General features: G+C 43.5%; 1 protein-coding gene across 17 annotated transcripts in view; it reads left to right on the top strand.

Annotated features, from left to right (window-relative positions):
• The window catches only part of XPO7 (exportin 7), an 89,556-nt gene extending 87,936 nt beyond the window's left edge, over positions 1–1,620 (top strand). For 16 of the 17 annotated variants that reach the window (XR_013397111.1, XM_077943135.1, XM_077943139.1 and 13 more), the window contains one exon: positions 18–1,620. Coding sequence is in view for 15 of the 17 variants with exons in the window: in XM_077943135.1 (XP_077799261.1) it covers positions 18–111 (94 nt within the window). In the remaining 2 variants the exon portion in view is untranslated. The remainder of the gene's footprint in view (positions 1–17) is intronic. The other variant, XR_013397112.1, reaches the window with a different exon arrangement.
• Positions 1,621–15,417: the final 13,797 nt, after the last annotated feature.

Here is a 15,417-nt window from a genome sequence, read left to right on the forward strand (position 1 = left end):
ATGCATCCTCTCTGCAGGTTCACCCAGAACCTGTCAGCATTCCGTCGAGAAGTCAACGACTCGATGAAGAATTCCACTTATGGCGTGAATAGCAATGACATGATGAGCTGACACCTCCTTGGACTCTACCTGTACAGAGCAGCGTCCCTTTGGTTTGGCCCAGAGGGGCGAACAATTGCAAGGGAGAGGGCCTGGCTGATCCTGGCTCTTTTCTCCAGGGGTGTGGGGAAAATGGCAAAGGTCAACTAGCTACATCCCCAGGGAATAGGGGTGTGAGTGCACTCACTAGGGGGCAGGGCGCTGCTGGTTCCTGGGGGACTGGGTGGGAAGGGTGGTGGGAGGAGATAAGAGACACAAACTGAGACTCCAGCCTCTCTTCCTGGGGCCACCCAAGGGGGGAGAACCCCTAGTGTCCTGCCACAACCTGCCTTGTATAAACATGTACATTTTTTCATAACATTTTGAACAAGGTTTATATTGACTCAAGTTTAAAAACAAAAAGTGTGACTGAAAAATTTTTACAGAGTCTAGTGCACCAATGCTGATGTGAGGGGTTGTGTATGCGAGTGAAGAAAATGTGTATTCTGGTGGCCTGAAGCTTTACTGGACAAGGATGTGTGAGAGTGCAGAGATATATTTAGTGACACAGTAGAGAGGCAAAAAAAAAAAAAAAAAAAAAGCTAAAATTCCAAATGTATATTTTTTCGTATTGCCCTGTCCTCACCCAGAAATATCACTTCCTGTTACTGTATTAACCCTTGTTATTAGGAACTCTAAGCCATGCCAGAACACCGTCCCTCCCCTTGGACCATATAGATTCTGCCCTGGGTCCCTAGCCCCTTGCAGTGATAAATAACTCCAGCTAAAAGTGTTTGGTGTTCTTATCTCCATCCTCTTTCCTACTTTGCTTACCCTCATCCTCAGACAGATGCCTCTTGCTTCTAAAAGTTGGATTTAACGACGTGTTGTAGGGTTCTTGGTCTCTGTGAAGGTAGAGACCAGAGAGAAGGAAGTGAGCCCACTGCTCTCCTGTGGAGCAATGTGGGTGAGTCCACCAGAGGCCCTGCTGTGTGTGGCCAATAAATTTTAGTCTTCCCCAGCCCTCGAGGCAGTGTGTGTGGATGTATGCGTGTGGATATTTATATATGTACCCTGCACTCATGAATGTATGAACTGGAGGAAGTTACTACAGTGGAGGGGTTCTTAATAACAAGGTCTACCTAGCATGAAGTATTTAACATTCTCCCACCCCTTAAAAAATATACATTTTTATAAAATGAAAACCATAATAAATGTTTTGAATATTAAAAAAAGAAATAACCTACAGAGGAAAATTAATGGAGAAAGCTATTTGCCTTGTACTTTTTCCACAACTGTTGCTGCTAGTTGTACACATCTCTAGTTCAGCTCTTGCCCACGGGACACTCATCAATTAGGTTTTATTTTTATTTCTCTCCTCTACCCCCAGAAACAAGCCTGTTAATTTTTTTCCCTTCTCCTCTGGCGACTGTGTGATGAATCCTTTCTTGCGTGATCAGGTTGCGGATAGACTTGTAAGGGTGTTTGCTGCATACAGTGTAAGCATTGTGACCGCCAATAAACTTCAATGGTTTCTACTGACCTGGCTTCAGCAATCATGTCCAGTGTGCGTCCAAGGACATGTCTCACTCAAAACACGTGAATATGTGTGAAACCTTCTTTAAAAGCCCGTGAATGACAGGGGCCCCTCCACCTGATCAAATTCACTTGTTTCTCATTGTACAAAGTCTGACTCAGTTTCTTTCAAAAGTATATGATTGATATATCTCTGTCAACAAAACCAGTCACATGCTATTGTCCACAGCTATGAAGCAGAAGCCATTCTACTTTTCTATTAGCTTTCAAATAATAACATGGCTACTAGCAGACAAGTAGTAATTGAAAAAAGCCCACTGTGTTAATATTCTGATATCAGCTTCTCTGATGTGGACTGGGTTTCATTCATTAGCCTATGACAAGTTCAGGGGCAAATATTATCCCCCGGAATACTTGGCAGACCTCACAGGCCAGATTTATCAAACGAGGAACGCTTGTTAACAGAGACTACTTCTAATCCCTGCACTATGTATTCAGAGTACCTGAGTATGAGGAAATTTGATTGCCAGAAACACAGAAAAGTATTAAGACACAGACGTGTGTGTACCTTAATGCAGGTTTCCATCCCATGACTCTCAGGCGCTAGGGTGCCATTCTTGTTTGCCTTGTGTAGATGTACTACTGCCTTTGCAGTTTCAGCTTTCTGGGAACTGCTATAGCTGCCTCGGTCCTAAGTTATTTCAAAGGCAAAAAAAATATTCTGATGGCTACAAGGCAAATGGAGTTGATTCATCTTAGCTAAATTCCATCTCTAAGCCTAACACATATTAAATGGTGAGTTTTCATTAATATGCATATACTTCTGACACATGACCTAGGGACCTGGAATTCTGATTCTATAGTTAGGTGACACAAAATAACTTTCTCATGGATACTTGAAGAGGAGTCCCCTTTCCCCAACTGTTTTGAGATGCTGATTAATCAGCAAAACCCCAGACCTCTCCCTTCCCTGGGCAAGAAACTCACCAAGGATGGTGGTCTCCTCAGTTCAGCCCTGAGTGTAGTCCAGTCATAAGGAGCCATGATTAAAATCTTCCACAGCTTCATCAGATTTATTAAACAGTGAAGCTTTTCCCTCCTCTGCCATGGTTAAAATTTCCCACAACTTCATCAGACTTTTTAAACAGTAAAGCTGTTCCTTCCTTTGCTGACAATTCAAAGAGGGGGCACCAAATCACCTTTTGGTCAAAAATGGTCAGCGATTTCATATGATTCAACCTAGTAAATGTAAAAGTTGATTTTCTTTAGATTTTGGTTTCGCCAGAAATCATGAGATTTTATTCAGTCAAAACAAAAGTGTATTTGAGAATTTCTAGGTTTATTCCCTAGGCACTATGTTCATCAAGTAAAGTGTCTTTAGATAGTGTTTCCTGACACAAACTATGCCTTACATTGAAAACTTTCTTTACTACAGATTATTAAATTGTATTCGTGTTTGTTGGCCCAGCCCAAGGGTTATCTATTCCCACTAACGTGTAAATCAGATAAAGGAAGAAGGGATTTGGCACAGGATTGCAATTTTAAGTTTTTAAATGTGAAGAAGTAATGACTTTGGGCATAAGTGCCCATTTTCTAATGACAAGTGACAACCTAAGAAATAAGTTTTTCATTCTCTAAAACATTGGCTTTATTAAGGGACTTTTTCCCCTCCCCACAACCCCCCACTGGAAATAATGTTTTAGTACCTTTTGAAATTTCAGCTAAGTACATCAGACCACTTTCCAAAATATCCATGCTTGTGGGGTAACATGAATTAAATCTAGAAAGCCAGAGAAACTCCCTATATCATATTTGCCACCAGCCAAACCTGTCCAGGCCAACCCTAGCCCACGATTTTTGGCTAGATCTACAAGCCTAAATTGACATATAATGCTGCCAAAACTATCAAATGCCAAAGCCAAAAAGGAGAGGAAAGATAGTTATAGGGACCCTGTAAAAGCTACAAGCTTGTTGATTAGGCCTTGAAAACTGTAAGTGATTCTAACTACTTAAAAGTCCTGGTGGTTCTTTAAGTATTTGAAAGGATGAAAACGTGTTCATCAGCCATAATTAGATACTAGGTCATGTCTAAAAAGATTCTTGCCTCTGTAGCTTGTCCTCTGGGTCCATTACATTTATCTTGGGTGTCTTTATCCTGAACTCACTGTCGGCTGCCACTTGGGTGCTTTTAAGGAAGAGCAGATCAACTAAGGGAATCAGGTGCCAGACAACGGGACGTGAGACTGTCAAGGTAGAGGATGAAATTAAGTTTGGAAAATCATTCCCCTTCCTCAGAAGAGCCTTCTGGTTCTCAGGACAGCCTGACTGCTACCCTTTGTCATCTGTTCATCAAATACTTATTCAGCATCTATTATGGGCCAAGTATCTTTTTGATGGTCAGCAATGGAAAAGGAAACTCAAAAGCAGAAAAAGTCATTTGCAAGGCAAATTTATCTCCATTCTTCTGTTTTGTGATCACTTAGTAATACAAACTGACTGTAAAATATAGTAAACAGTACTTAGAAAAGCACCATGCACAATTAAGCATACAGCAGCACCCATATGGCCTAAAAGAATGGCAAGTGGGGAATCTCCTGACCCTTGCTATTGAATCACGAAGTTAGCAAGTCAGAGCGTCTGGATTCAAGGTCTGGAGGACAGACTCAGGATAGAAACTAACTAATGGGCAGTGGATCAAGCCTTATGTAAAGCTCAGAAGGGACAATAAAGAGTCTAACGGGCACTCCCTACAGCTAGTGAAAGGGTGGGAGAATATAAGAGCCGTGGTCTCAAAGTCAGAAAATGCAAACTTCTCCCTAGTTGACTATACTGTGTAAAGACGGTAAAGCATCCTCTCAAGGCCAAATTCAACTGGAAAATGGTTGAGAGTGCCAACTAAGATGATGGAAACAAAACCACTTTTAAGTTTAGAAGAATGCAGGCCATTATTTCACTAGGAAACTAGGTATCTACCCTTTAACACTTTGCAGTCCAGGGCATGTGTCACAAGTTAAAAACTTATCAGCCAAGCTACGAATGCTGCACCAGAATTCATAAATTCAACTATGCGGATACAACCACGATCTCTGCCTCCATATCCTACGCCTGGCCTTTGCAGGTCTGCAGAACTCTCTCTTCTCAGTCTAAATTTACATACCCTTTGCTCGCCTACCGTTTTCTAAACCCCAAATTGGACCCAGTCCCTCTCTCAAGTCTCCCCTTACTGTGCCCGTTCCTAAGAGCCTTAGAGCCCACCTGCTCTTCTGTTTGGAGTGTTCCTAACCTCAACCCCTGCCTGTCCCAGTAGCCAAAGTGTGCTCCTTACGAGATGCGCCCAGACCATGATGTCATGGCCAGTGACAAGGATGTACAGTTTCTGGGGCATGTACAGTAAGGGGAGCGGTGGAACTAATTTGGGTGAAGCCCCAGCAGAGAGATGCCAGACTGTCTGGTTTATGCGGGTTAACCTCACATCGCTGCCATAGCTCACTACGACAATGAAAAGAGCAAAAGCTGTTGACACCATCCCGCCTGCACCCTGCGAAAGAAAGGGCGAGTTCCTACCCCACCCGGCCTGACCCTCCCCGGCCAGCGCCGCAGCCCCGGAAGTAATTTCGGAAGAAGGTTTTTCCACCGGGAGGTGGCGCCTGCGCACTCAGGTGTCCGCGCCCTCTGGTCTGGCTCTCGCCCCGCTTACGCTGCCGCGCGCAGGCGCAGTCCAGACTCGGTCCTGGCCGGGGTTTCTAGTGTTGCCGCTGGAAGAGCGAGGTCTTAATTGCTTTGCGGTGCTTTGCGGGAGCGTTCTTGGGGAAGTCCAAAGCTGGGCTCCTGCGGCCCTTGGGTCCCCACGGCGCCGTGTGCCTGGCAGAGGTTCGAGTTCACAGCAGGCAGCCGCAGTGCTAATCAGCGGCGCTGTTCCCGAGCTGGGTGCAGCTGCTAAGGACAAGGTCCCTGCTCCGAAGAATGTGGTGGCGCGGGGATACCCTGAAAGGGACGGCCATGGCGCACACGAGATGCCCTAGGGTTCGTGGGAGGGCATGCAGGAGCAGCCCCTGCAGGGCTTGGCCCGCCGGAGAAGGCAAGGGAGAGCACTCGAAGCTGCACAAATGGCGTGGCTGGAGGGAAGGTGCAGCCTAGTGTGTGTCTGGATGAGGGCTGGCACAGGAGCTTGGTATTTGATCCTGAACGCTCTGCATTTCCAAAGGCCACTTGGCAAAGCAGCCTGGTGACCAGTCTTTGTTTAGCCCACCAGCTAGTGGGGAATACAGACTTGGACCAAGACAAGGACTGCAGGGAGAGTTGGGCGATGTTAGGAGAGGAGGGCTTTGTGATCAGTTGCATTTGGAGTAAAGAGGATTCTAGTATGATTTCCAGGTTCCAGGACAGAGCGGCAACTGAGTAAGGAAGAGGGAGTGTGGAGCACTTTGGGGATGAGGGTGCAGGAGCGAAGGTACCGCGCTGGGTGAGCCTGAATGGGACTCCCATCCAGAGAATTCCCTGCTCTTGCAGGCAGAGCACTGGGGAGATTGCTACAGAAGAAAATGCCAGTCCCACAAAAGCTCAGAAAATAGTATAAAGGGGGCCACGAATGGTGGCTCATGCCTGTAATCCCAGCACTTTGGGAGGCCGAGGCAGGAGGATCTCTGGAGCCCAGGAGTTCAAGACCAGCCTGGGCAACATGGGGAGACCTTGTCTCGATTTTTCAAAAATAAAAATAGTGGTAGAGGGAACACCTCCCAGCTTACTTTGAAATAAGCAGTTTCCAAATACCAAAACCACAGACATTAAAGAGAAAAACAAAACCTTTTTAGACCACTATCCTTCATAAACACAAATGCAAAACTCCTTAACAAAAGAGAAGCAAGTCAAATCCAACAGTACATTTAAAAAGTGGCTGGGCACAGTGGCTCACACCTGTAACCCCAGCACTTTGGGAGGCTGAGGTGGAAGGATGAGTTGAGTTCAGGAGGTGGAGACCAGCCTAGACAACATAGTAAGACCCCATCCCTACAAAAAATGAACAAGACTCATGAGCATATTGGCACTTGCCTGTGGTCCAGCTACTCTGGAGGCTGAGGTGGGAGGGTCACTTAAGCCCAGGAGGCAAAGGCTGCAGTGAGCTATGATCCCAACACTGCACTCCAGCCTGGGTGACAGAGCAAGACCCTATCTCAAAACCAAAAAACACTAGGGGGAAGGGGAGGCATATAAAATGACCAATGGGATTGATCCTAGGAATGCAAGGTTGGTTTGAATTTTTTTAATAAATGTAATTAACCACATAAAATAAAGGATAAGTAATGGCTCATCTCAATAGATAAAGATGTGACAAAACTTAATATCCATCCATGATTAGAAAATAAAAACTCAGCAAACTAGGAATAGAAAGAAAACAATCCAATAAAAGACATCTATGAAAAACCAACCATTAACAACATACTTAAAAGTGAAAAACTGACTGATTCCCCTAAGATCATGAATAAGGCAAGGTTGCCTATTTTCAACACTTCTATTCAGCATTGTGCCAGAGGTTCTAACCAGAGCAAAAAGGCACAAAAAAGAAATGACAGGCACACAGATGAGAAAGGAAAAAGTAAAACTGTTTATTCACAGGTGTCATGATTTGAGGTGTAAAAAAAGCTATTGTAACAAGGGAATTTAGCAACACAGAATAGAATGTCAACATACAAAAAATTTTATCTACCAACGAGAAACAATTACAAGGTGAAATTTTAAAATACGTACCTGAATCTTAGCTGAGAATATTTTTTTTAATTAATTAGCAAAATATATACCATTTTCTGTAGCATCCAAAAACATGAAATACATAATAAATTTAGCAATATATGTGCCGTATCTGTACACTAAATTCTATAAACCATTGCTGAGGAAAATTAAAGATTTTAATTGGTGTAACATGTTTGTGAATTGGATGAATAAAATTTGTGATGTCAAGTCCCAATAAAAATCCCAAGAGGTTTTTTTTGTAGCAACAAGTTGAATCTTACATTTGTATAAAAATGCAAAGAATCTGGAATAACCAAAACAATTCTGAAATAGAAAAAGAATCCTAACTCATGCTACCTAATTTCAAGGTTTACTATAAAGATACAGTAATCAAGACAGTGTGGCATTGACACTAGGATAGGATAGACATGCAGATCAGTGAAGCAGAATAAAGTCCAAAAACAGAACAACATATGTGGTGAATTGATTTTCAACAAAGATGCCGAAGTAATTCACTAGGAAAACATTATCTCTTCCAAAAATAGTACTGGAGGAACTGGATATGCAGTTGAGGGGAAAAATAAACTCTGATCCTTATCTAACACCATACACAAAAACTCAAAATGTACGACAGATGTAAAAGATAAAATATTTCTAGAAGAGAACTTAAAACAAAAACAAACAACTTTCATTACCTTGGGTTAAGCCAAGATGTCTTAAGACACCAAAAGCATGAGCCATAAAAGAAAAAAAAAAAAAAAAGAACTTCAAATTTCAAATTTTCTGCCCTTCAAAAGACACGTTTTTTTTTTTGAGACAGAGTCTCACTTTGTCACCCAGGCTGGAGTGCCGTGGCGTGATCTCGGCTCACTGCAAGCTCCGCCTTCCCGGGTTCACACCATTCTCCTGCTTCAGCCTCCCAAGTAGCTGGGACTACAGGCGCCGGCCACCGCACCCGCTAAGTTTTTGTATTTTTAGTAGAGGGTTTCACCGTGGTCTTGATCTCCTGACCTCGTGATCCGCCCACCTCGGCCTCCCAAAGTGCTAGGATTACAGGCGTGAGCAACCACACCTGGCCCAAAAGACCCTATTTTTAAAATGAAACAGCAAGCCACAGATTAGAGTGAAAAAAATCTTTGAACATATATATTTGACACAAAACAGGTATCCAGTAAATTAAAAAAAAAGAAGGGCCAGGTGCAGTGGCTCACACCTGTAATCTAGCACTTTGGGAGGCCAAGGTAGGAGGATTCCTTGAGCTCAGGAGTTCAAGACCAGCCTGGGCAATATAGTGAGACCTCATTTCTACAACAACAACAAAAAATTTAATTAACCAAGCATGGTGGTGCATTCCTGTAATTCCAACTGTTTGGGAGGCTGAAGTGGGAGGATCACTTGAGCCAGGGAGGCAGAGCCTGCAGTGAGCCATGATGTTACCACAGCACTGCAGCCTGGGCAACAGAGCAAGACCTTGTCTAAAAAAAAAAATAAAAGAAGAAAAAAGAAACATACACACACAAAACTCACTAAGAATAACACAACTTTAAAATGGACAAAATAGTTGAACATGCATTTTGTAAAATAAGATCTACAAATGATCAATAATCACCTTGAAAAGAAGCTCAAAATCACTTGTCATCAAGAAAATGCAAATAAAAACCACAATGAAATGCCACTATACATCCACTAGAATGGCTACAATTAACACCGAATGCCAACTGTTGGCAAAGATGTAGAATAATTAGAATTCTTATACACTGGCCGGGCACAGTGGCTCACGCCTATAATCTCAGCACTTTGGGAGGCCGAGGTGGCTGGATCACAAGGTCAAGAGATCGAGAGCATCCTGGCCAACATGGTGAAACCGCATGTCTACTAAAAATACAAAAATTAGGCCAGGCACAGTGGCTTACACCTGAAATCCCAGCATTTTGGGAGGCCAAGGCAGGTGGATCACAAGGTCAGTAGTTCAAGACCAGCCTGGACAAGATGGTGAAACCCAGTCTCTACTAAAAATATAAAAATTAGCCGGACATGGTGTGGGTGCCTGTAATGCCAGCTACTCAGGAGGCTAAGGCGGAGAATTGCTTGAACCTGGAAGGCAGAAGTTGCAGTGAGGTGAGATTGTGCCACTGCACTCCATCCTGGGCGATAGAGCAAGACTCTATCTTGGAAAAAAAAAAAAGTACAAAAATTAGCTGGGGGTGATGGCACACACCTGTAGTCCCAGCTACTCGGGAGGCTGAGGCAGGAGAATCGCAAGAATTCTTATATGTAGAAATGTAAAATGGTACAGCACAGCCAGACATGGTGACACATGCCTGTCATCCCAGCTACATGGGAGGCTGAGGTGAAAGGATCACCTGAGCCCAGGGGGGTCAAGGCTACAGTGAACCATGATCATGCCACTGCATTCCAGCCTGGGCAACAGAGTAAGAACCTGTCTCAAATATAAAAATAATAAATAAAAGGGTATAGCATGTCAAAGTAGTTTTGTAGTTTCATATAAAGCTTAACATATGCTTACCATATATTCAGCAATTCCGCTCTTATTTACCCAAGAAAAGTTAAAACATATATCCAAAGGCTTGCTCTCAAATATTCATAGCCATTTTATTCACAATTGTTTAAAACTGGAAAGTTCCCAAATGTTCACCAACAGTTCTATCTGACAGGGACTTACTTCAAGGAATTGGCCCATGTGATTATGAGGACTGACCAGGAGAGTCTGAAATCTGTAGGGCAGGCCATCGGGAAGAGCAGCTTGGAAGCTGAGAGGAGCAAGGAGCTGAAGCTGCAGCCCCCAGGAAGGACTTCAGGAAAACCTTGCTTCTGTTCCTGAGGTTTTTCAACTGATTGGGTCAGGCATACTCTCATCATCAAGGGTAATTCCCTTAACTCAAAGTCAATGGATTGTAGATATTAATTACATCTACAGATTACCTTGATAGCAACACATAGATTAATATTTGCTTGAATAACTGGGTTGATAGCCTAGTCATGTTGACACATAACTCTAACAGGCAGATGACTGGATAGACCAATTGTGGGATACTCCTCAACCAAAACCAGAAACAAACTACTGATACAAGCACTAGTATAGATAAATAAATCTCAAATACATTTTGCTTAGCAAAAAAAGGTCGACAAAAAGACCCTGTAGGATTCTACTTATATCAAGTTCTAGAACAGGCAATACTAATCTGTAATGTCAGAAAGCAGATCAGCATTTGCCTAATGCCAATTAGGCATGGCAGGGGGTGGGGTGGGGGCATTGACTGCAAAGGGAAACAAATTAGGAAGGGACAATGGAAATTATATCTTGACTGTGGTGATGCTACATGGGTGTATACATTTGTCACAACTCAAACTATGCAGTTAAAATGAATGCAGTTTTGTGGGTTTTTTTAGACAGAGTCTCACTCTGTCGCTGGAGCACAGTGGTGTGACCACAGCTCATTGCAGCCTCAAACTCCCAAGCTCAAGTGATCCTCCCACCTCAGCTCCCAAGTAGCTAGGACTATAGGAGCGTGTCATACCACCTGGCTAGTGTTTTTTTTTTTTTTTTTTTGAAACGGAGTCTCAGTCTGTCGCCCAGGCTGGTCTTGAACTCCTGACCTCAAGCCATCGTCCTGTCTTAGCCTCCCAAATTTCTGGGAATACAGGCATGAGCCATTGTGCCCGTTCAAGTGCAGGTTTTTGTATATAAATTATTTTTCAATAAAGTTAATTTAAAAAGAAAAAGCTAATTCCTGCACGGCAGAAGCCTGGCTCATGCCAAAGAGATAGATCCAGTTCCTCTGGCACCATTTTAGAAAAGACCACCCAGGCCTGTGTGGTGGCACATGCCTGCAGTCCCAGCACTTTGGGAGGCTGAGACGGGCAGATCACTAGGTCAGGAGATCGAGACCATCCTGGCTAACATGGTGAAACCCCGTCTCTACTAAAAAATACAAAAAAATTAGCCAGTCGTGGTGGCGGGCGCCTGTAGTCCCCCCTACTCAGGAGGCTGAGGCAGGAGAATGGTGTGAACCCGGGAGGCAAAGCTTGCAGTGAGCCGAGATCGCGCCACTGCACTCCAGCCTGGGCGACAGCATGACTCCGTCTCCAAAAAAAAAAAAAAAAAAAAAAAGGTGGCTCACGCCTGTAATCCCAGCATGTTGAGAGGCCGAGGCAAGAGGATCACTTGAGCTCAGGAGTTCAAGACCAACCTGGGCAACATAGTGAGACCCCAACTCTACAAAAAAAGAAAGAAAAAAAAATCAAGAAATGTGTTGGCCTAGTGGTGCACACTTATAGTCTCAGCTACTCAGAAAGTTGAGGCAGGAGAATCGCTTGAGCCCAGGAGGTCAAGGTGGCAGAGAGTCATGATCATGCCACTACACTCCAGCCTGGACTCCAGAGGGAGACCCTGTCTCAAAAAAACAAAAGAAAACAATTGTTGAGGATGTAGAGAAACAGGAACATTTGTACATGCTTGGTGGGAATGTAAAAGCTGCTAAGGAAAAGAGTATGGAGGTTCCTCAAAAAGTTAGAAATAGAGGCCAGGCATGGTGGCTCATGCCTGTAATCCTAGTGCTTTGGGAGGCCAAGATGGGAGGATTGCTTGAGGCTAGGAATTCAAGAGCAGTCTGAACAACATAGCAAGACCCTGTCTCTCCAAAAAAAAAAAAAATTAACCAGACATGGTGGTGCACACCTGTAGTCCCAGCTACATGGGAGGCTGAGGTGGGAGGATCGCTTCAGCCTAGCAGTTCAAGGCAGCAGTGAGCTATGATCACATTGCACTCCAGCCTGAGTGACAGAGTGAAACCTGTCAGCAAGAAAATTAAAAATCGAACTACCGCCGGGCGTGGTGGCTCAAGCCTGTAATCCCAGCACTTTGGGAGGCCAAGACAGGCGGACCACGAGGTCAGGAGATCGAGACCATCCTGGCTAACACGGTGAAACCCCGTCTCTACTAAAAAAAATACAAAAAACTAGCCGGGCGAGGTGGCAGGCGCCTGTAGTCCCAGCTACTCGAGAGGCTGAGGCAGGAGAATGGCATAAACCCAGGAGGCGGAGCTTGCAGTGAGCTGAGATCTGGCCACTGCACTCCAGCCTGGGCAACAGAGCAAGACTCTGTCTCAAAAAAAAAAAAAAAAATCGAACTACCTATGTTCTAGGAATCCCACTCCTGACCATATATTCAAAGGAACTGAAATCAGAATCTCAAAGGGATATCTGCACTTTTGTGTTCATGACAGCATCATTCACAATAGCCAAAATATGAAAACAGCTTAAATGCCCACTGATGGATGCAGGATATAGAAAATAGTACATACATACAATGGTATATTATTTAGCCTTGAAAAAGAAGGCAATTCTGTCATCTAGGACAACATGGCTGGACCTGGAGGGCATTATGTTTAATGAAATAAACCAGACACAGAAAGACAAATATGCATGATCTCACTCATGTGGGATCTAAAATAGTCAAAATAACAAAAGCAAGGAGTATAGGAATGGTTGCCATGCCCTGGGAGGAGAGGGAAACAGGGAGGTGATGGTCAAAGGGTACAAAGTTTCAGTTACTCAAGATAAATCTGGAGTCCACTATGCAACACAGTGTCTAGAACTAACAATACTAAGTACAGTAAGTACAGTAGTATACTTACTATCTGCTAAAATAATAGATCTTACATTAAGTGTTCTTAATGAAAAAACACAGGCCGGCCGTGGTGGTTCACACCTGTAATCCCAGCACTTTCGGAGGCTGAGGCAGGTGGATTACCTGAGGTCAGGAATTCAAGACCAGCCTGACCAACATGGTGAAACCCTGTCTCTACTAAAAGTATAAAAATTAGCTGGGTGTGGTGGCGGGTGCCTGTAGTCCCAGCTACTCGGGAGGCTGAGACAGAAGAATGGCTTGAATCTGGGAAGCAGAGGTTGCAGTGAGCTGAGATCACGCCACTGCACTCCAGCCTGGGTAACAGAGTGAGACTCCATCTCAAAACAAAACAAAACAAACAAAAATAATAATAATAATAAAGAAGGCAAGAGAAAACTTCGGGAGGTGATGGATATGTTCATGGCCATGATGGTGTTGAAGGTTTCATAGGTGTATATTTATCCCCAAACTCAACAAGATGTATACCTTAAATATGTACAGCCTTTTGCATGTCAATCATACCTCATTAAGGTGGTTTCTTAAAAAAAAAAAATCAATGAACTTTATATATGGATGAGAAGTTTCCTAGGTGGAATTGCAGGGTAAGAATACCAGGAGAGACAAAAACCATATAATCGTCTCAATATATGCAGAAAAAGCATCTGATAAAAGTCTACATCCCTTCATGATAAAAACTCTCAACAAGTTATGCATACAAGTAATATACCTTAACATAATAAAGGCCATATATGACAACCCACAGCTAACATCATACTGAATGGGAGAAAGCTGAAAGCCTTTACTCTAAGAACTGGAACAAGACAAGGATGCCGGCCTTCACCAGTCGTATTCGACACAGTTCTATAAGTACTAACCAGAACAACCAGGTAAGAGAGAAATAAAAGGCTTCTAAATTGGAAAAGAAGGGGCCGGACGCAATAGCTCATGCTTGTAATCCCAGCACTTTGGGAGCCCAAGGTGGCCAATCACTTAAAGTCAGGAGTTAAAGACCGGCCTGGCCAACATGGTGAAACCCCATCTCTATTAAAAATACAAATATTAGCCAGGCATGGTGGCGGGCACCTGTATTCCCAGCTATTTAGGAGGCTGACGAAGGAGATTCACTTGAGCTCAGAAGGCAAAGATTGCAGCGAGCCAAGATCACACCCCTGCACTCCAGCCTGGCCATCAGAGCAAGACTCTGTCTCAAAATAAAATAAAACAATAGGCGGGGCACAGTGGCTCACACCCGTAATCCCAGCACTTTGGGAGGCCAAGGCAGGTGGATCACGAGGTCAGGAGATCAAGACGATCCTGGCTAACACGGTGAAACCCCGTCTCTGCTAAAAGTACAAAAAAATTGGCTGGGAGCAGTGGGGGGCACCTGTAGTCCCAGCTACTCGAGAGGCTGAGGCAGGAGAATGGCGTGAACCCCAGAGGTGGAGCTTGCAGTGAGCATTGATCGCGTCACTGCACTCCAGCCTGGGCAACAGAGTGAGACTCCGTCTCAAAAAATAAAATTAATTAATTAAATAAAACAATAAAAAGAAATTGGAAAAGAAGTCAAATTGTCTCTCTTTGCAGACATGATCTTATGTATAGAAAAGCCTAAACAATCCACTAAAAAACTCCTAGAACTGATAGACAAATTCAGTGAAGTTGCAAGACACCAAAATCAACATATGAAAATCAGCAGTGTTTCTATACACCAATAATAAAATAGAAAAGAAATCAAGAAAGTGATCCCATTTACAAGAGCTACAAAAAATAAAGTCCCAAGGAATAAAAGTTAACTAAGGAAGTGAAGGACCTCTATAACAAAAACTACAAAACACTGATGAAGGAAATTGGAAAGGACACAACAAAATGGAAAGACATCCCATGCTCATGAACTGGAAAAATTAATATGGTTAAAATGGCCATACTAGGGCTAGGCACAATGATTCATGCCTATAATCCCAGTGCTTTGGGAGGCCTAGGAGGGAGGATCACTTGAGCCTAGGAGTTCAAGACAAGCCTGAGCAACATAGTGAGACACAACAAAAAAATTTTACAAATTAGACAGGCGTGGTGGTACACACCTTATAGTCCAAGCTACTCAGGAGGCTGAGGCAGGAGGATTGCTTGAGCCCAGGAGTTCAAGGTTACAGTGAGCTATGACCATACCCCTGCACTCCGGCCTGGGCAACAGAGCGAGACTCTGCCTCAAAAATAGAAAATAAATAAAATTTAAAAATAAGAAATAAAATTAAATTTAAAAGGCTATACTACCCAAAGCAATCTACAGATTCAGTGCAATCCCTGTGAAAATACCATGACATTCTTCACAAAAACAGAAAAGACAATCCTAAAATTTGTATAGAACCACAAAAGACTCCAAATAGCCAAAGCAATACTGAGCAAAAAGAATAGAGGTAGAGGCATGA

The sequence above is a fragment of the Macaca mulatta genome, chromosome 8 (assembly GCF_049350105.2).
Source record: "Macaca mulatta isolate MMU2019108-1 chromosome 8, T2T-MMU8v2.0, whole genome shotgun sequence".
Classification (NCBI taxonomy): Eukaryota; Metazoa; Chordata; class Mammalia; order Primates; family Cercopithecidae; genus Macaca; species Macaca mulatta.